The 21,280-nt window shown below is 31.3% G+C and overlaps 2 protein-coding genes across 2 annotated transcripts; both read left to right on the top strand.

Moving 5' to 3' along the window:
* The first annotated feature begins 138 nt into the window (after positions 1–138).
* On the top strand, positions 139–2,787 carry LOC114168614 (annexin-like protein RJ4). Its single transcript, XM_028053500.1, has 6 exons — positions 139–289; positions 538–683; positions 1,020–1,238; positions 1,541–1,753; positions 1,848–1,937; positions 2,362–2,787. Exons 1-6 carry the CDS (start codon positions 217–219, stop codon positions 2,563–2,565), a joined length of 945 nt encoding a protein of 314 aa, XP_027909301.1. The 5' UTR covers positions 139–216; the 3' UTR covers positions 2,566–2,787.
* A 5,316-nt stretch (positions 2,788–8,103) lies between these two features.
* LOC114169746 (annexin-like protein RJ4) lies at positions 8,104–10,994 on the top strand. Its single transcript, XM_028055030.1, has 6 exons — positions 8,104–8,404; positions 8,791–8,936; positions 9,029–9,244; positions 9,806–10,018; positions 10,153–10,242; positions 10,545–10,994. The coding sequence occupies exons 1-6, from the start codon at positions 8,332–8,334 to the stop codon at positions 10,746–10,748; spliced, it is 942 nt and encodes a 313-aa protein (XP_027910831.1). The 5' UTR covers positions 8,104–8,331; the 3' UTR covers positions 10,749–10,994.
* Positions 10,995–21,280: the final 10,286 nt, after the last annotated feature.

The following is a 21,280-nucleotide window of genomic DNA, read 5'->3' as shown; positions in this document are numbered from 1 at the left end:
AACTTTTAACAAAAGTAGGTAAACTTTTCTGGAAGATTAATAATTTGAATTATTGATATTGTCACTGAAATGAAAATAAAATAAAATAAATTTGGACACTGTAAAAGGCAGAGTTCAGAGCTGTAAAAATTGTATTAATTACACTATAAATATAGAGTTGGAAACCAAACTCTATCTAACATACCAAACCCCTTTCTGAGGAAATCATAATCAACAATGGCTACCCTCATTGCCCCCATCACTTTTTCACCTGGTGCAGATGCAGAGGCTCTTAACAAAGCTTTCAAAGGTTCATAAATATATATATATGTGCATAATTTCTCTTCCCATTTTCCTTGAATTAAAAAAAAAAAAAAGTTCTCTGATTTACCAATTTGTTATCGTTTTCTTGCCATGGTGAACATCCATCAAGGATTCTGTGATGGAAAAACATTTTTGTCTCAAACCTTCCACCATTTTTTTAAAAAAATTGATCATCAATATGGTGTAACTTTTGACAAATACAGTATTTAAAATCTATGGTTTTGAACTGTGCAGGATGGGGAACTGATGAAAAAACTGTTATTGCAATATTGGGTCACAGAAATGTTTATCAGAGGCAACAAATCAGAAAGGTTTATGAAGAAATGTACCAAGAAGACCTCATCAAACGCCTAGAGTCTGAACTAACTGGTGACTTTGAGGTAACCATTGTAAAAACATGGCTTTTTCTTTAAAAAATACTATAAAATTTGTTTTGAGTCCCTTAGTTTCTCTTACAATTGATCTTAGTGTTCATACCTATCAATTAGTGTTGAGTTGTGTTTGAATCATGGCTTTGCAATTACTGAAAAAATTGGATGATTGAAATCATGGTCTTGTTTGAATTTGAACATATTGAGATCAAACTAAAGCTGGTTTTGACTGAAAATGGAGGGATCTAAAGCAGAATTTAGTAAAACATCACATGATTTTGTGACATAAAGTCTCAAGAGTACTAATGATTTTGAATCATGGGTCTGAACAAAACAACAAAACAGAGATCAGTGTACCGTTGGATGCTGGAACCTGCAGATCGTGATGCTGTTTTGGCCAATGTGGCAATCAAGGATGGAAGCAAGGGCTATCATGTGATTGTGGAGATTGCTTGTGTGCTTTCATCTGAAGAGCTTTTGGCAGCTAGACGTGCCTATCACCACCGCTACAAACGATCTTTGGAAGAAGATGTAGCTACTTATACCTCTGGTGATCTTCGACAGGTGAATAATCTCACATCGATTAAAGATAAGATGATTGTATATGATTTCATATGATTGCATAGTATAAATAGATACAAATCTCACCTTATAAGTTGATTTTGTAAGGTTGAGTTAGGTTTATAGTCCACTTCTTAACATAGTATCATAATCTGTTTGTTCATGTCAACACTGTGGATATGATTCACTATCCCAAATTTGGACCATTTTGAAAACTTTGGTGGTCAAAAGTACATGCTTAATGAAATGTTAGGTGCATGCTAATGGTTTTGACTTTTAAGTTTGTGGTTGGTTGGTTTATGCAGCTGTTGGTTGGGTTGGTGACCTCATATAGGTATGGTGGTGATGAGATCAATGCAAGATTGGCAAAAACTGAATCTGATATTCTTCATTCATCTATCAAAGAGAAGAAGGGAAACCATGAAGAAGCCATCAGGATCCTTACCACAAGGAGCAAGACTCAACTTCTTGCAACTTTCAACCGCTACAGAGATGATCATGGCGCTTCCATAACTAAGGTACAATACAAAACACTTTTCTTTCTTGATTGCTCAATATACATCTTTGGATAAATAGTTAACATGTGTATGAACATTTATGTACTTGTCACAGAAATTGTTGGATGATGCATCCGATGATTTCAGGAAGGCATTGCACACTGCTATTAGATGCATCAATGACCACAAAAAGTACTATGAAAAGGTCAGATTCCATCTTTATACCTGCATTAAGTATACCAGTCATCATTTTAAAAGGAACCATGTTATTTTCTTGCTTGCAATTTTACATTGTTTTATGAGGTTTTTTCAAGAGGGGAGCCAAGTGTAAGTCTCTCTTGGAACACCTCCCTCGGTATCTTACTAGAGTGAGGTTTTCCCAAATAGAGAACACCAGGAGATTCGATACTAATAAGTCGTAAAACAAGTCTCTATAAGAGATTAAGACATCATTTTTAACTCAAAACCTTAAAAAATGAGTTTATGAGTCATTTTACTTATATATTAGTCATCTTACTTATTTCTATCCGATGAGACTTCTTACACCCTTTAAATTCTTAACAAGTTTTAATTGAAATCTTGTATCTTAACAATCCTAAACTTCATTAATTTTTGGCCATGATGTGTAGGTTCTGCGCAATGCAATGAAAAGGGTTGGAACTGATGAGGATGCACTCACCCGTGTGGTGGTTTCAAGAGCAGAGAAGGATCTGAGGAACATTGCAGAGCTTTATTACAAGAGAAACAGTGTTCATCTTGAGGATGCAGTGGCCAAAGAAATCTCAGGGGACTACAAGAAATTCATCCTCACTTTGTTGGGGAAGGATGTTTGAAGTGATTGCACTCGACAACAACATTGAAACATTTCTTGTATCTGCTATTGTTGTTGGTTTATTGTGCATGATTTGGTTAATTTCCCAATTCTGAGTGTGCTTTTATCAGTTATGTATCTGTTGTCTTTGTTATGTCAGTGTAAACTTCTGTGTAAGATCTCTGTTTGTGATGTTTGAGTACTATAATAAATTTTGAGAAAATTATGCTAATCTCTTTTTCAACACACTCATGCATTTTTTTTCTTCTATTTTTAAATAAATATGAAGTTTTAGTAATGATATGCACATTTTTTGTTTTGTTTAGACACAGAAACTCCTTTATTACCATTTCATATGTAAATATCGGATTTTTTAAAAACTTTTAATTCTATTTACGTGTTTTTTTTTTCAAAATTCAAAAACGAAGAATGACATAAAAATTTGTATTTTGAACTGGTGACTTTTTTTTTTCTACTTTATTAATAACTTATTAAAAATACACCAAAATCTTTTTTTATTGCTTTAATATTTGAGAAAAAAATAACTAATTTCTCTTTTAACGGTTCTCTTTGTAATTATATTTTCTATTTTTAGTATAGAGTTTTATTCTTTTTTCCTTTTCAATTAAAGAGAAAAGTATCGTAGTATTTTGTAAAAAAAGTTATATTATTACTTATTTTATGTTTTGTTTTTATAGACAATATTAAATTATTATGAGCCTCAAACCTTATCTTCTTTTCTTTTACTATTATTTACGTGTCTTTGGTTCTTGTCCTGTCCCGCTCGTGTAATACATGTTTTTTATTTTAATCGTGAGTTTTCATTTATCACATTCAAATTGATTTATAGATGTTCTTGTATGAATTTTATGTTTATTTTGAATGACATTTTAGCAAAAAATAAATCAATTGTTTTTATTACAAAAACCCATTATTTATGCTATAGAGTATCTTTGGAAACGTCGGCACCAGAAGGTCGTTTTGACTGTGCGATGACAATAAATAAGAATAAATGCTATTTTTTTTTGTTTGTACGGGTACTTGAGTTTATACCGAATCATAGAAAAAGTGAAAACTCCTTCATTACATGGTTAGGAAGTATATTTAGTCCTTGTTTTCACATATGTTCTTTTTGTATGGTTTCTAATTTGTAAGTTTTTTCTTATAATTTTTATATTTATAGTAAAAAATAACTTATGAATGATTTAAAATTAATATTTTTATGGTTAAATCATTTTAAATGTTCTAATTTTTGTTTCAAAATTTTAAATAGATCTTTCATTTTTTATTTGATTTAATTGAGTTTTTATTTTAAAAATTTCGTTACAATCGGATCATTTCTTTTAATAATACATTAATATGATATTAATTATGTGTCACGTATAAATACATAATTGTTTTTATTTTTTTATTTTTTTTAAGACAGAAATACTCACTTGTGTTTTTGCTCCAAATCCCTGTACAAGCGATGAGAATCCTCCATTTCATTTCCATTCACAAGGGACAAAAACTAACAACTCCGAAATATTTCATCAGTTTTTTTAACTTTTGAAACCAAAAGTTGCTCATTCTTTAACGCATAAAATAATTAATTTACTCATAAAAAGTAACACCCAAATTTCAAAACCATGATATTAATTCCAAAATTACCATATACCTATAAATCATAACATCACCATCACCTTTAACCATAGTTAACAAATCCATCAACAAAATTTTCTTAACTTTATTAAATTAATCACAAACATGAACAAATCTAGTCATCTACAATGGCTACTCTTCATGTTTCATTCTTAACTTCACCTTCTCAAGATGCTGAGACTCTTCACAACTCCTTCCAAGGTATTATTCATATTTTTTTTCTCTAATTTTTTGCATGTACATTTGCTTTATTACTTTTCATGTAACTTTTAATTGTAATTGTATTTGAATTGAAATATTAAAAAAATTTAAATATAAATTTAAGTCTTATATAGAATAAAATTAAAAAGTTTAATATTATGTAAACAAAATCATATATTTATTGTTTTAAGAATTCAAGTTAGAAATGATTTATAAACTGATATCTTATTGGTATTATATCTCACTCAAAAGATCCATAATTTAATTTCGAGTTAAATATGTTTTTGGTTCCTTAATTTTAAGTGAATCGTGGAATTAGTTCATCTCTAAACTTTGGATAAATTTAATCATTCATCTCTCGAAATACGTGGATTTAGTCATTTTAATTAAATTTTATTAGGTTTATTGATGTTTTGTAATATTTAGAATTGTATTTGAATTGTTTATAATGTTTGATACATGTTTGCTTTAATGTTAAGTCAAATACTATCATGAGATGTGTTTGAAATATCAAATAAACTTAACAAAATTTGATTTAAATGACTAAATTAACTTATTTCGAAAGATGAAGAACTAAATTGGTCTAAAGTTTCGAAATGGACTAAGAGATAAAAAAATTATTTAACCCATTAATTTGTATAATTTCATCCTACGCTAAATAATTAAGTTTCACGTGTTATTGTTCAATTCAAGTGTTTTCTTAATTAATCAATTAAGCTAATTAAATTTGTGGACAAAATGTCTCCTTGAACATGAAGGAGTCCCGAGTAAACAAATAGTTTAAAAAAAGTAAAAAGAAAATAAAAAACAGACAGCTCAAGATTCCACGGTATGAGTCACTATGAAAAGTTGATTTTTTTATTCTCTTTTAAAATATATTAACGTTTCAAATTAAGTAGATTTTACATTCTTTTCCCTTTATAATAATGTCTGATACATTGATCTTCGATTTAAACAAGTCATGTCAGGAAAATAATTAATACAAAATGAAAAAAAAATGATTAAATAAAGAAAAGAAAGTAAAAAGAGCTTCTTGAAAATTCGAACAAGATTAGTTGAACAAACCAAAACATTCTTAATTAGAATATACCTACCATGTGACAAGTTTAAACAATGCATGATTGTAACTATTTTTCTTTTTATTTCTTTATTTGGATCTATAAGATGAAGTGTTCGTTTTCAATAAGAACGTAACGTACCATTTTCATTTTTTTAAAATTATTTAACTTTTTTTAATTGCCACGTCATGCCAGATTAGGTTATGAGTTGTATGTTATCATCATCAAAGAATTTTAATGGCAATATTCTTAAATTTAAGAGTTAAATATTATGAAACTTGTTGATATGAGATACTTTGGATCTTAATTTTGGTCTTATTTTCATATTGCCCATTTTAAGAACAGAAAATATTTAGTTATATAATTAAATTAATTTTTAAAATTTTAGAATATTGAATTGCAAATTGAAATATTGTAGAAATGTTGTTCCAATAAAATCTTACCGTTAAAATAAGACCTGAACAAAAGTTTTAAAAATAATGTAATGTAGTAAAATTCATTTTAATGTAAAATAAGACTTGATTGTGAAGAAAATTTTACAAAATCTTGCAATTAGAGATATTCTAATATTTTTAATAGTTATCCATTCAATCTGAGTTTAGTTCTATATTTTAATATTTATTATTTTTTAGGAATTTACTAGTTGCTTTTCTTTTATTTTAGTATCACATTTTTTTAAATTATATACTTTTATTAATCTTTTAAATACTCAACGAAGTGTTGACATGTGAAAAAAAAATTGAAATAATATTGTTCTGTTATAAATTTTAGTAACATGACATGACATGCATTGGCGGACCTATTTAGGGATTAGGGAGAGCCATGGCTTCCCCAAACTTTTTAATTTTATTATATATATATATATATATATATATATATATTTAAATTTTATATTATTATATTATTTTTATTAAGTTATATATATATATATATATATATATATATATTATTTTAGTGTTTAAAAAGTAAAATAAAAATTAATTTGATGGATTAATAATTGGATTAAAGAAATTAAAGTTCTATATCTGGTTATAAGGTTTTTCAAAATAAGTCATCAAAAAAGTGTGAAATAAAACAAAGACAAATTAGGAAAAAGAAATTGGAAAATATAGAAGATAAATAATGCATACTCACACGATCTCATGAATAAGTATCCTAGTATGATATATGTATGTTAGATTATGATTCTTCTATTACGATATTTCTCCCAAATTAAGTTTCCCCAAATTAGTATGAACCCTAATTATGATTTTAGGAATTTTTTGTATGAAATTGGCATGAAGCCTAATTATATTTTCTCAAATTAGTATAACCCATTGATGTTTTGTATTTTCAACTGCATGTAATGAATTAGTTGAATAGTCTTCAATTGAAATAAAAATTAGAATACTCATTCATGTGAATTCAATAAATTAGAAAGATTAAAAATTGAAAAATTTGAATTGCATGGTTTAAGAAGAAATAATTTTTTTTTAATTAAGAAAATTATATATAAAAAATATAGTTTGGCACCCCTAAATATTTTCTTCAAGTTCCGCCACTGATGACATGATTTTAGCAGTTGTTTTTATTTAAAAAATATTGAGACAGAAGTACGGCTTTAGATAATTGACAATTCCTAAAAAGTAATAAACAGATTCATATTTAGGTAATAAAATTTGTAAAATAATAATATTTAACCAATAAAATTAGCCTATAATTTTAAAATCTATGAAGTTTTCTTTACTAAGAATTTATTTAGTCTTTTGACGGCCAGGAAGGAGAAAATTGAAGAAAAGAGTAACTTTATATTGTGAATTACTTAGGAATTTGTATTAATTTTAAGGTTTTTATTTTTTATTTTTCATTGTGAGCAAATGAAATGAGTTAATAATTAAAGATGAAGCAAAAACTCGTGGCTTCCAACAGCATTTTTCTTAAAATAATTTGGTACAATATATCCTTTTGTAGAAAAAAAAATTAGAGAACTCTTTTTTTTAAAATATAGTTGGGTAATATTTTCCTTTTTGGACCTAACTTTCTATGTACGGTCAGAAAAAAAATAAAAAGCTATTGACTAAAAAAAAGTTATATTTAGTTTTGAATATTAAGTAATTTATAAAATGAGACTCCTAAAATATTATATATAATATTTTAAATAAAAGCAATCTGCAAAAGCTCGTTTTGCATGTGAGAATGAAAATTGTGTATGAATCAAAGCATAATCTTGACCAGATTCATTGCACTGTTCAATCATTCCATTCTTACCCATGCCATGCTTCTAAATATTATTCAATAATTTCATGTTTTTTATTTTTCAGTAATAACCTTTCAGTAATCCCATTGTTAAGTGTTGAAATTAAGAACAATTAAGGATTAAGAAAAGGTAGTAATCAATTATGAATGGTGTTTATTTTATTTCCCAAATAGTAGTAACAGCAAATTAAGAACTTGATTACATCTCAGAAAATTCTAGATGCGCCACATCATTCCCATGATTACAATTCTGCTTTATTCTTTGAATCAAATTTCAACCTTCCATGTGGCATTGATTTGATCACAGATGGGTCGGCACAAAATTTTCACCAATAAATAAACTATTTCTGCAGTTGATTACTTAATGCCAGAATGGCTTGAAGTTTGAAAATAGTGTGAAAGAGAAAGGGAAAGAAAATCAAAGTTAATAAATTATTGTCTGAAAAAAGCCAGAAACCTTATCGGATTTCAAGCCTTGGATTGGTACTAGATAGATTTTTACTCATCCCAATAGAAAAATTACAGTAAAAGTTATATACATGTATAAGGTATTTGTCTACATACCTTGTTATAAATAGAAAGTATGTGAGCATAGCTTTCTTCATCACACCATCATAGTGAGCACTTTAGAGAAAACACACACACTCTCATTAATGGCTACCCTTATTGCTCCCAGCAACCACTCTCCCCAAGAAGATGCTGAAGCTCTCAGAAAGGCTTTTGAAGGTGGCTTATCACACCATCATCACGATCCCCTTTGTTGTTTGGATCATACTTATTCATGAACTTGGTTGATTTTGAATAGTTCATCTAATGAAAATCTGTGACAAATTTGCAATCTTGATTAACCAGTTTAAACTATAAAGTACAATTTTTTTTTTTTGCATCTCAGGTGTTGAATCTGATATGTCTGTGTAAATGCTTGAAAAGGGTCTTTAAAAATGAACGATCTCAAGTGATTTTTATCTTTGTAGGATGAGAAAACTGTGATCGTAATATTGATTAACCATGTAATTTCAGTGTTGCCTTGAGAGTGGTGAACCTGATGTATTTCTGTGTATCTATGAATGGGTGTTTGGAATGATTGTGATCGACTGATTTCAATTTTGTAGGATGGGGTACTGATGAGAACCTTATAATAACAATACTGGGTCATAGAACTGTTCATCAGAGACAACAAATCAGAAGAGCGTACGAGGAAATTTACCAGGAGGATCTTGTGAAGCGCTTAGAGTCTGAGATCAAAGGAGACTTTGAGGTACCTTCACAAGTTCTTGTTAGTTTTGCATGTTTCTTTTGAAATTCTTGTGTGCTAATTGAACTGTGTTCTGTGTTAATCTTACTGAACAGAAAGCTGTGTACCGATGGATTCTAGAACCTGCAGATCGTGATGCTGTTTTGGCCAATGTTGTTATCAAGAGTGGCAAAAACTACAATGTCATTGTGGAAATTGCCACTATCTCTTCCCCAGAAGAGCTTTTGGCTGTTAGACGTGCTTATCTCAACCGCTACAAGCACTCTTTGGAAGAAGATCTTGCAGCACACACCACTGGCCATACACGCCAGGCAAGTTCTTCTGCATTGAATACATGTTTGATCCACTCTGTCTTGAAAAAGCAAGGGTCTTTTGATCGATTTCTTAAGAGATCACTTTTTGTTCAATGTTTACAATCTGATCACATTTAAGATTGAAGGCTAAGTAGCCAAATCAGATGCCAATTTTGCTTCAGTTGCATGATGGGTTTTTTTGTTAGACATGTGGAAACAAGGGTTTGATCAGAAGTAGTTAGGTAAGGTTTCTGAATTATAAGTAAAGGGAATGTTATGGTGCATATGATCTGAGTTTTTGCTTCACTTTACTTTTGGAAAAGTTCATTTGGACAATGAGGATTGATTGATTGTGTGAGCTGCTAGTTTTTCAGATACACCAGATATTCATCATAGTCCCTTTGGATGAATTTTCCTAATTGATGAGTGTGAAAAGATAGAAAAGATTATTTTTTTTTTAACCAATTTCTATTTTAATCAGATATCATATGTAATTGTAAGTATAAGTTTCTGACTTTATAAAAAAAACAGAATGTTATGGTGCTTATGATTTGAGTTTTTGTGGCTGATATTGAGCAGCTTCTAGTGGGGTTGGTGACATCATTTAGATATGTTGGTGATGAGATCAATCCAAAATTGGCACAAAGTGAGGCTGAAATTCTTCATGATGCTGTGAAAGAGAAGAAGGGTTCCTATGAAGAGGCCATCAGGGTCTTGACTACAAGGAGCAAGACTCAACTGATTGCAACTTTCAACCGCTACAGAGAGATCCATGGCACTTCCATCTCTAAGGTACACAAAATGGAAACACTAACATATCACCAAAATTATCATAGTTTTCTACATATGCCATTCAAAAGAGAAACAAGTAAAAGTTTAAATGCTTTACTTTATGACCCTATATCTGATATTTCTTATGGTTGCAGAAACTGGTGGATGAAGGATCTAATGATTTTGAGCAGGCATTGTACACCACCATCCGTTCCATCAATGATCATTTCAAGTACTATGAAAAGGTTTGATGGTTGAACTCAATTTTTTTCTCTAATTCCTATCCAATCTCACTGTATTTCCATCATTGAATTTTGGCTTGCATCAAGATAATAGTCCTATCCAGGATTTTTGGTGTTGTCTCTCCACACAGAAGATAACAAAAAATTCAGTAGAGAACCTGAACTCTGGACTTTGATCACTTTGATCACAACATTAGTCTTTTAGATGCTCCTATAACATATTGATTGATGTCATGAAACATGAACCCACTTTTGAAATTGTTAACTTGATGTTTCACCTTGATTTTTGTTTTTGCAATGCTTAGGTGGTGAGAAATGCTATCAAGAAGGTTGGAACTGATGAAGATGCAGTCACCCGTGTGATTGTGAGTAGGGCTGAGAAGGATCTGAAGATAATCTCAGAGGTTTACTACAAGAGAAACAGTGTTCTTCTTGAGCATGCTATTGCCAAGGAAACTTCAGGGGATTACAAGAAGTTCCTTCTCACTCTGTTGGGGAAAGAGGACTAAGTTTTTTTTTTGAGGGCATTTGTGATCATGAGTTTAGAACACCCCAACTCATACTTGTGTAATTTGGTGTTTCCAGTGTTGGTTTTTCTTTAGTTTGTTTTTCTCCTTGCTCTTCCCTTAAGTATATTTCTGCACGAGAACATAGATTTGTGCTATGAGTGGTGATGTGAGAGCTGTTTGGTGGCTATAAATTATGAACAGACTAAAAAATAAAATATATCATGAGAATGCCCTTTTTTGCAAAAATTGGTTTTGAACTTTCCAACTGATGAGTTCTCGAATTTTTTTCCCATGCAGCACATTTTTTCCAAAATATTTTCTGGATAGTATACTGTGCAAAATATTTACATGCATAGCACAATTTTATTTTCTGTTGAGAATTTGTGAAAAATATAATTTCTAGTATTAGTGACTCTGCAAAAATAAAATTTTTTTATTTGACAATAAATTTCATGATGAATAACATTCAGAAATATATTGGTAGTTATAGTTGTAATCTCACTAATATTTTAATGATATATGTTTGATGGAGTTTTATTTCATTAATTTAATATTTAAAATTAATTTAATTAATTGAATACGTGACAAAGATAATAAGTAAAGAAAGTTTATAATAATTTATATTAGTAAGTAAAGAAAGTTTATAATAATTTATATTCCTAAGAATGTTTAAGATTAATTGACGAATTAATTCTATTAGTGACTCATTTGAAATATTATGATGGACCCAACTGTGATTTAATAAAAAAATATAAAGACTTATTGGTTATTATTATGCGAAGTGATAATAAAATAAAATAAAAATAAAGATAAAATAAAACCAACTTGATGGACGTTGGTATAAAAGGGTAACCCATCAAGAATGTGTGAGAAGAGAAAAAAAGGCAAAGAGATAGATTGGGAAACGTTAGTTGAAGAGCACACAAGATTACAAATTTGAAGAACGTTAGGATTTATGATTCTCCTATTATGTGATCCCTTATGATGTTTTCCCCTAATGTTATAAACCCTAATTAAAGATTTAAGGGTTTAATTGTTTTCTGCTGCGTTCATGTAAATTATAATTGTTTCTCTTTTTGATGGGATAAAGCAGCGTGTTAAAACGTTGTCACTGTTTTTGGATCAAGCTTCTCAATTACGTGCGTATGTCAAAGGAGATTTATCTTTTTCCATGATTTGAATAGTGCATGCGTGGAGTCACATGATATGGTTTTTAAGTGAATGCATCAGTTGTTTTTTCTTTTGGAATCAAATATAATAAATGGAATAATGTGTGAACTTGAATGGATAATGTGTGGAATGTGAATGGAATGAACTGCCAATGTGTGCATCGTGCATTAGTTAAGTTGCAATAATATTTATTTTATTTATATAAATAATATTAATTATTTTATTTATATAAATAATTAATAATTTATTTTAATTTACAATAATATTTATGTTTGTTATTGTTAAATTAAAATTAATGAAGATGCTATATAAAGTTTATAGCAATTAAATGTGTATTTATTTATTTGAAATTAAGTATGATAAATTTTGTTAGTCACCAAAGTGGCCAAAATTTTAAAGTTTATATGATTTCAAATTATTAATGTTTTTTATTTTAATTACGCATAGTATGGATGCTAAATTATGAATAATTAAATTTATGGGTTAATTAAAATTCATTAATTATAAGACATTTAAGGATCGCCCAAAGGTTGATTAATTGTTCTCATAATTAATGAACATGATTGTAGATAATTTTGTATGTGTCACTAGTTTTATTTATATACCCAAAGGTAGTAGGTGATTCTAGTTGATGCATATTTTAATTATCAATAATGTTATAATGTGATTAACATCATTATGTTTATGTTTGTGTATTAGTGGATCTCCCAAAGGAGAACATTAGTATGCATAGAAGGATTGTTTATATCTGAATCTGTTTTTTTTTACGTTTAGTTTTATGACTCAAAGCATTGATGTTAGGCATGTGTTAATTGCAGTCTCTGTTCCGGTATCTTTACACTTGCATGCTTCGTCTGTTCCAGTCTTTAATGGGTTGAATTTCCCTGACTGGAGTGAGCAAGTCCAATTTCACTTAGGTGTGTTGGATCTTGATCTAGCTCTTCTAGTTGAAAAGTCGGCTGCTATCATGGATGCTAGTAGCAATGAAGAGAAAGCCCATTACAAAGCTTGGGCAAGATCAAACAGACTTAGCTTAATGTTTATGAGAATGAGCATAGCAAGCAATATAAAGTCAGCTCTTCCCAAAACTGATGACGTAAAAGAATTTATGAAATTTGTGGAAGAGCGCTCCCAAACTGCTGATAAGTCTCTCGCTGGGACACTGATGAGTACGTTGACCACTATGAAGTTTGACGGTTCGCGTACTATGCATGAGCATGTGATCGAGATGACAAATATCGCAGCAAAACTTAAGTCTTTAGGAATGGCAGTGGATGAAGGTTTTCTCGTGCAGTTCATTCTGAACTCATTACCGTCTGAGTATGGTCCGTTCCAGATGAACTATAACACCATGAAAGACAAGTGGAATGTGCATGAGTTGCACAGTATGCTAGTTCAGGAGGAGACCCGACTGAAGAACTTAGGAAGCCACTATATTCAGTATGTGAAGAATCAATGAGCTGTTGGAAAGAAAGTTGCTAAGAAACATGGAAAGGGTAAAGGACCACTGAAGATTGACGAGTCCTCAACCAAAATCCAGAAGAAAAATGACAAATGTCATTTCTGCGGGAAGTCTGGACATTTCCAGAAGGACTGCATAAAGCATAAGGCTTGGTTCAAAAAGAAAGGTGAGCATAATGCTTACGTATGTTTTGAATCAAACTTAACTGAAGTTCCCCATAATACGTGGTGGATTGATTCTGGATGTACGACTCATGTTTCTAATGTGATGCAGGGATTTCTTACAACCCGAACCATAAACTTATGACTTTGCATCACAATGTTGGCACTAAACGTAGTTTAATGGATGAACGATCTGCTTACTTGTGGCATAAATGTTTGGGACATATTTCCAAAGAAAGAATGCAAAGATTAGTAAAAAATGAAATCCTTCCGGATTTAGATTTTACTGATCTGAATGTGTGTGTGGATTGTATTAAAGGCAAACAAACTAAACACACAAAGAAAGGAGCCACGAGAAGTACTCAGCTTCTTGAAATCATACACACCGATATATGTGGTCTGTTTGATATAAATTCTTTCAATAAAGAAAAGTACTTCATCACCTTTATTGATGATTTTTCGCGTTATGGACATGTCTATCTACTGCATGAGAAATCTCAGTCAGTAAATGCCTTGGAAGATATGATAAAAGTGGACAACACCCTGGTCCGTTCGCTAAGTTTCTTGAGAAACGTGGTATTTGTGCTCAATACACAATGTCAGGCACATCACAACAAAATGGTATATCAGAAAGGCGTAATCGAACTTTAATAGATATGGTTAGGAGTATGTTAAGTAATTCATGTTTACCTGTATCATTGTGGATGTATGCTTTAAAAACTGCCATGTATTTGTTGAACAGAGTTCCTAGTAAAGTTGTTCAAAAGACTCCTTTTGAGTTATGGACGAATAGGAAACCCAATTTGAGACACTTGCATGTTTGAGGTTGTTAGGTAGAAGTAAGAATATACAATCCGCAAGAAAAGAAACTGGATGAAAGAACAATTAGTGGATTTTTCATTGGTTATCCAGAAAAATCAAAAGGGTATATGTTTTACTGTCCTACCCATAGTACAAGAATCGTTGAAACTGGAAATGCTCAGTTCATTGAAAATGGTGAAACCAGTGAGAGTGAAGCTTCACGAAATGTGGAGATTAAGGAAGTTAGAGTACAAGTTCCTATAACTAGTACTTCTTTATCAAGAGTAGTTGTTCCACATGTTGTAGAAACTCACAACAATCAAGAAGAACAACAAATTAATGATCCCGAGGTTAATAATGAACCGATAGTAGAACAACCACAAGAAATAGTATTAAGAAGATCTCACAAAGATAGAAAGTCTGCTATTTCGAATGACTATGTGGTTTATCTACAAGAGCCAGAAAATGACTTAAGCATTGATAATGATCCAATTTCTTTTTCAGAAGCCATTAATGGTGATAATTCTAATAAGTGGTTAGATGCCATGAAAGATGAGCTTAAATCAATGGCACATAATGACGTATGGAACCTTGTGGAATTGCCAGAAGGATGCAAGAGAGTTGGGTGTAAATGGGTCTTTAAGACTAAGCGTGACTCTCAAGGCAATATTGAACGTTACAAGGCCCGTCTTGTTGCCAAAGGTTTTACTCAAAAGGATGACATTGACTATAAGGAAACATTTTTGCCTGTTTCTAAGAAAGATTCTTTTAGAATTATCATGGCATTAGTAGCTTATTATGATCTTGAGTTGCATCAAATGGATGTTAAAACTGTTTTTCTGAATGGGGATTTAGAAGAAGATGTCTATATGGACCAACCGGTGGGGTTCGCTGAAGAAGGAAAGGAGCACATGGTGTGTAAACTTAAGAGATCGATATATGGACTTAAACAAGCTTCTCGGCAATGGTATCTTAAGTTCAATGATACTATTATGTCCTTTGGATTTAAGGAAAACACCGTTGATCGGTATATATATCTGAAGGTCAGTGGGAGTAAGTTTATATTTCTGATTCTGTATGTTGATGATATCTTGCTTGCGACTAGTGATCTTGGTCTATTAATTGAGACTAAGGTTTCTCTCTAATAACTTTGAAATGAAAGATATGGGTGAGGCATACTATGTGATAGGAATAGAAATATTCTGTGACAGATCACAAGGACTGTTAGGTTTGTCTCAGAATGCATATATTAATAAAGTTTTAAAGAGATTCAGAATGGATAAATGTTCAGCATCTCCTGTTCCAATACAGAAAAGGATACAAGTTTAGTCTCATGCAATGTCCAAAGAATGATTTGGAATGGAAACAGATGGAAAATATCCCTTATGCATCTGTTGTTGGGAGTTTGATGTATGCTCAAACCTGTACGAGGCCAGATATTAGCTTTGCAGTTGGTATGCTTGGTAGATACCAAAGTAATCCAGGTCTGGAGCATTGGAAAGCTGCAAAGAAAGTTTTAAGATACTTACAAGGAATAAAGAATCACATGCTTATTTATAGAAAATCTGATCACCTTGAGGTGATAGGTTATACAGATTCAGACTTTGCCGGCTGTGTGGATAGAAGAAAGTCTACATTTGGTTATGTGTATCTTTTAGCCAGAGGAGCGATTTCATGGAAAAGTGCGAAGCAGTCTGTCATTGCTGCATCCACCATGGAAGCTGAATTTATGGCATGCTTTGAGGCCACAGTTCAGGCTAATTGGTTGCGGAACTTTATTTCAGGACTTGGAGTAGTCAACAGTATTTCCAAGCCGCTGAAAATTTATTGTGATAATTCCGCAACAGTCTTCTTTTCTAAAAACGACAAGTATTCTAAAGGTGCTAAACATATGGAGTTGAAATACTTTGTCGTTAAAGAAGAAGTTCAGAAATGTAAAGTGTCAATAGAACATATTAGCACAAATCTTATGATTGCTGACCCTTTAACAAAAGGGTTACCGCCCAAATTGTATGATGGTCGTGTAAAGAATATGGGCATTATGTCTACTAGTGAATGTTAAATGTTGAATGTTAATGTTTTTTAATGTTTATGTGACACTCTGAGCTCCTTAATGTATAAATTTCTGAAATCTGTGTTTTCTTCTTTATGTTTATGCATGCAAATTATGATGAAGAAAACAAATTATGTTATGTTATTGCTTTGTAAAATGATATTATGTTTGAACCCATTATGGACTTCTCATTTTTTAAGGTCATGTTAAGGAGAAAGGGATGATATAGTAGTACATGGAAGGGATCATATCTCAAATGATGTGTGACCGCCATGACTCTTATTATTTCTGTATCTTTAATTATGAATAATGATGGAACCAATTTATGCAAGGTCTTTTATTGTGCATTATGTTTATGTATTAAATCACATAATGTTATGAGTCAAGTGGGAGAATGTTAGAATTAATTGACAAATTAATTCTATTAGTGACTCATTTGAAATATTATGATGGACCCAACTGTGATTTAATAAAAAAATATAAAGACTTATTGGTTATTATTATGGGAAGTGATAATAAAATAAAATAAAGATAAAGATAAAATAAAACCAACTTGATGGACGTTGGTATAAAAGGATTTTGGGGTTCTGTCTCTGGCCATAAGGTTCTTTTCACGGTAACCCATCAAGAACGTGTGAGAAGAGAAAGAAAGGGAAAGAGATAGATTGAGAAACGGTGGTTGAAGAGCACACAAGATTACAAATTTGAAGAACGCATATTCACAGGATCTCTCATGGATCAAGGTTAGTGCTCTATTATGTTTTATGGAGTGAGAATCATAACTCTTAAAGATCCTTAATTAATTTTACAAAAGCATCCTTCCATTGGAAACTGGTCACGTCACCAACATTCAAAATAGGCTTCCTCCGATTCCAAATAAAACTCAGAATCATAAAAACATGTACCAACTAAAATCACATCTATCCAAAAACACCAAATTCGAACAATTATGAAACAAAATGGTAAGCAGCGAATCTGATAGAGACCAGACTATAAAGATAAAGGTATTAAAACAGGGGATAGAGAGCAAGGCCAGGAGAGGATCAGGCTTACTTGAGAACGGAGGCAGATTGTTCTCATCGACGCTGGAAATGGTAGAGACAGGCCCGAGCTCCGACGCTTTATAGCGACGCCAAAAGGAGAAGCGAACGGGCTAAGGCAAGGGCGGCGCGCGGTGGCTTTCCTCGGGAAGTAGCCACTCCGGCAAGGGTTAGGCGGTGTGGAGAAGACGAACCTTGATGGTGGAGTGTATGAAGAGTGAAAATGGAGTGGATCCTGGATCTGTGTTCTGGTACGTTATAAGGAGAGAAAACTGAAAAGGCGTTAGAGTGTAATGATGAGAAGTTATGTATGGTCTCTGATTATGAGTGATGGTGCCCATGTGTTGTGCCCGTGACAAATTTCACAATTGCGGGAAGAAGAAAGAAAAATAAAAGAAAGATTGTTCCCCCAAAATTAGCTTATATCTCTTTCTTTCTGATTTTTTTTTTCCCATGTAGCACACTTTTTCCAAAATATTCCCTGGATAGTATACTGTGCACAATATTTATATGCATAGCACAGTTTTATTTTCCGTTGAGAATTCAGTTTCCGGGCAACTGAATTCTAAATTCAATTTTGCAATTTTTTTTTCTTATACCAGTCTGAATTCGATCCCTAGGGACCCGAATTCTGTACTGGTTTTTTTTTTAAATGATGAAAACATAAAGTTTTTTTAAAATAAATATAATTAATTTTTATTTTTGTTATTAATAAAATAGAAATAATTAAATAAATTATTTAATATATAATGTTTAATGTGATGTTGTATTATTTATTTTTTAATGTTTATTAAATATTTTAAATTAAAAAATTTGTTTGAAGTACGAATTATTTTTTATTTATATATTTATATTTTGATTTGTTTATAAGAATTTTATTGATAAAATATTTATTTTTACACAAAAATAAATAATGTAAAATTTATTGTTAGAATTTATAGTAGGTATTAAGTTTAAGGAAAATGATATATTAACATCCATTTATTGAGAACTTCACTCACAACTTGACGTTTTTTTATCACTTTCTTTTTTTTTTAATTTTTTTCAATTTTCACGTTGGTTTTCTTTGGAAGCAAGCAAAAAGAGAAAAAATAAAAGGTGGAAATGCAAATTGGAAGGGAAAAAACAGAAAGTGTGAAAGGATGTGTGAAACCACTGTGCAATATTTTTGGTTACCCATGGCTACATAAGTGCTAACCTATGGTATACATTTTGAACATGTGTGAAAGGATGTACAAAACTTATTTCAATCTTCACTCTCTTCATTATCAGTGGGGAGTATATGTTGGTGAGTCAAGGAATAAAATTTTTGTAATTTAATTAACAAGATATGAATTCATTCCCTATGTGCCAACCCGTGACTTAATAAATGGTAACCCAGGTGCAATGTTTTGCACATGAATTTTTTCTTTCTTCAATAACTTCAATAGTGGCACTTTCATGCCTTGAGTTCATATGATAAAGTTAAATCTTCATACTCATATTCCTTCAAGTGAGTCTAGTTTGCCCCTATTTGTTGTTTGGAAAAGGAAAATAAAGGTGTATATATTTCTTCTTCACTACCAGTTTGCAGTATTTTTGGTTACCCATTGCTACATAAGTGCTAACCTGTGGTATACATTTTGAACATGTGTGAAAGGATGTACAAAACTTATTTCAATCTTCACTCTCGTCATTACCAGTGGGGAGTATATGTTGGTGAGTTAAGGAATAAAATTTTTGTAATTTAATTAACAACATATGAATTCATTCCCTATGTGTCAACCCGTGACTTAGTAAATGGTAACCCAAGTGCAATGTTTTGCACATGAACTTCAATAGTGGCACTTTCATGCCTTGAGAAGTGTGACAACTTTGTTCATATTTAGTTTTCTTTTATATGTTTTAACATTGTACTTTAAGATGGTTGAACTTGTTCACTTTATCTAAAGAAGTTGTTGTTCACTATTTAGCAATGAAGCATTTGGAATGATTAAGTTCTTGCATTATTGATATGCGAATTTGTGTTAAACATGGCAAACTCTTACAAACACATAAAGACGACCTAATACATATGTAATACAATATTAAAGTACATATTTGTCCTTTTAATCACCATAATGGTGTCTAGTTCCACACCGAGGTCGACGCTTGTTTCTGGTGGGGTTCCTCCTATGCACTTCAGGTCTAGGTTCTTCAACCAGTGAAGATTGTCGTTCATGTTCCTCATCAGGTTCATGATCATCATTTGCAGTAGATGATGATGCTTGTGTGTAAGGATTGTGGACGTAGTAAACTGAGTCTTGTTGTGGCTGATGCGGACCTTCAAAGAAATTTGGACTTTGGGAATATGTATGCAACCACGGTTGTGCAGAAGGTGGAGTTTCATCATAAGTTGCAAACATACTTGGTATGCCTAGTTCTGAGTTTGGTGAAACTGAATTCCTTGTTCCCTCCATACCTTGTGGTGGTGGAGGGACATTTGTCGATGTTGATTGACGATGCATTTTAGGATCATTTAACATTTGTGGAACTGACAAATATAAAAATGAGTTTGAAGTATACCATGACATGTACTCCATTGTGTGTTGAAGTGGCCCAAGGGAACAATGGTGTCTTGCATATGATCAAGGAAGAAGGTGGGGTCACGTAACAACAAATTTGGCTGAAGCAATAAATTCTATCTTGAAGAAGACAAGAAATTTGCCAATTTCATCCATAGTATTGGCCACGTACACCAGGTGCAACACATACTTTACCAAAAGAGGTAGACAAATAACTGCAATGCTTAGTGCTTGTCATGTGTATTCTGAATATGCGACGAACTTCCTACAAGATGCAGACTCCAAGTCCAACACGCACCACGTCCTTGAATTTGATAGAAATACCATAAGATTTAGAGTGGAGGAGATGGTCAATCCCAGAGAGGTTCGTTCGGTAGGAAAATTTGTAGTCAGGTTAGATGAAAGGTGGTGCGATTGTGGAAAGTTTCAAAAACTACATCTACCATGTTCACATGTTATTGCAGCTTGCAAGCATGCACATCACGAATTTAGCATGTACATAAGTCCACATTACAGGCTGGATGTCATCGTCAAAGTATATGACAATTTATTTGGCGAGTTAAGACATGAAGAATATTGGCCACCATACCAAGGGCCACAGGTTTGGCCTCATCCTGCCACAAAAAGGACTGAGAAGGGTCGTCCTAAATCAAGTAGAATTAGGACTGAGATGGACATTAGGGAAGGAAGACAATCAAGAAAGTGTTCCTATTGTAGAACTGAAGGGCACACAAGAAATCATTGTCCTAATAACTCTTCACTTTCATGATCTGCATCAAACCACTTAGTTTATGTTGTACTTTGATTTGTTTTCAATAAATATAAACTTCATTCAATTCAATGGCACATCTTTTCTTATTATCTTTCATTCTTACTTATTTTACATAAACCAAAAACATATAAAAAATTAATTTCATATACAATAATAAAATCGTTTTAAATTATTTTAATTATTTCCTTCATTTCTAAATTAATTTAGACAAATTTACAATGTTTAAAATATAAAATTTTTAACAATTATCCAAAATTAAAAGAAGCTTATAATTCCAATTTTTGTTAACACATATTAAAAAAAATTCATACTTCACAAATTATGAAACAAAATTTAAAATTAAATTGAATTTTATATTTTGAAATTACACATAAAATCACTTACTATACAATACAAATTCATTTTTTTAATTTACAAATTCATAAACACAATAAATTATTCTTTATTTTACTATTTTTTCAAATAACACCTCAAATAACTAATAAAACATTACTAATTCGATTTTTTTAATTTTTTTTACTCTTATCTAT

The sequence above is a fragment of the Vigna unguiculata genome, chromosome 11 (genome assembly GCF_004118075.2).
Source record: "Vigna unguiculata cultivar IT97K-499-35 chromosome 11, ASM411807v1, whole genome shotgun sequence".
NCBI classification, from domain to species: Eukaryota; Viridiplantae; Streptophyta; class Magnoliopsida; order Fabales; family Fabaceae; genus Vigna; species Vigna unguiculata.
This window is presented reverse-complemented; position numbering and strand designations above follow the sequence as displayed.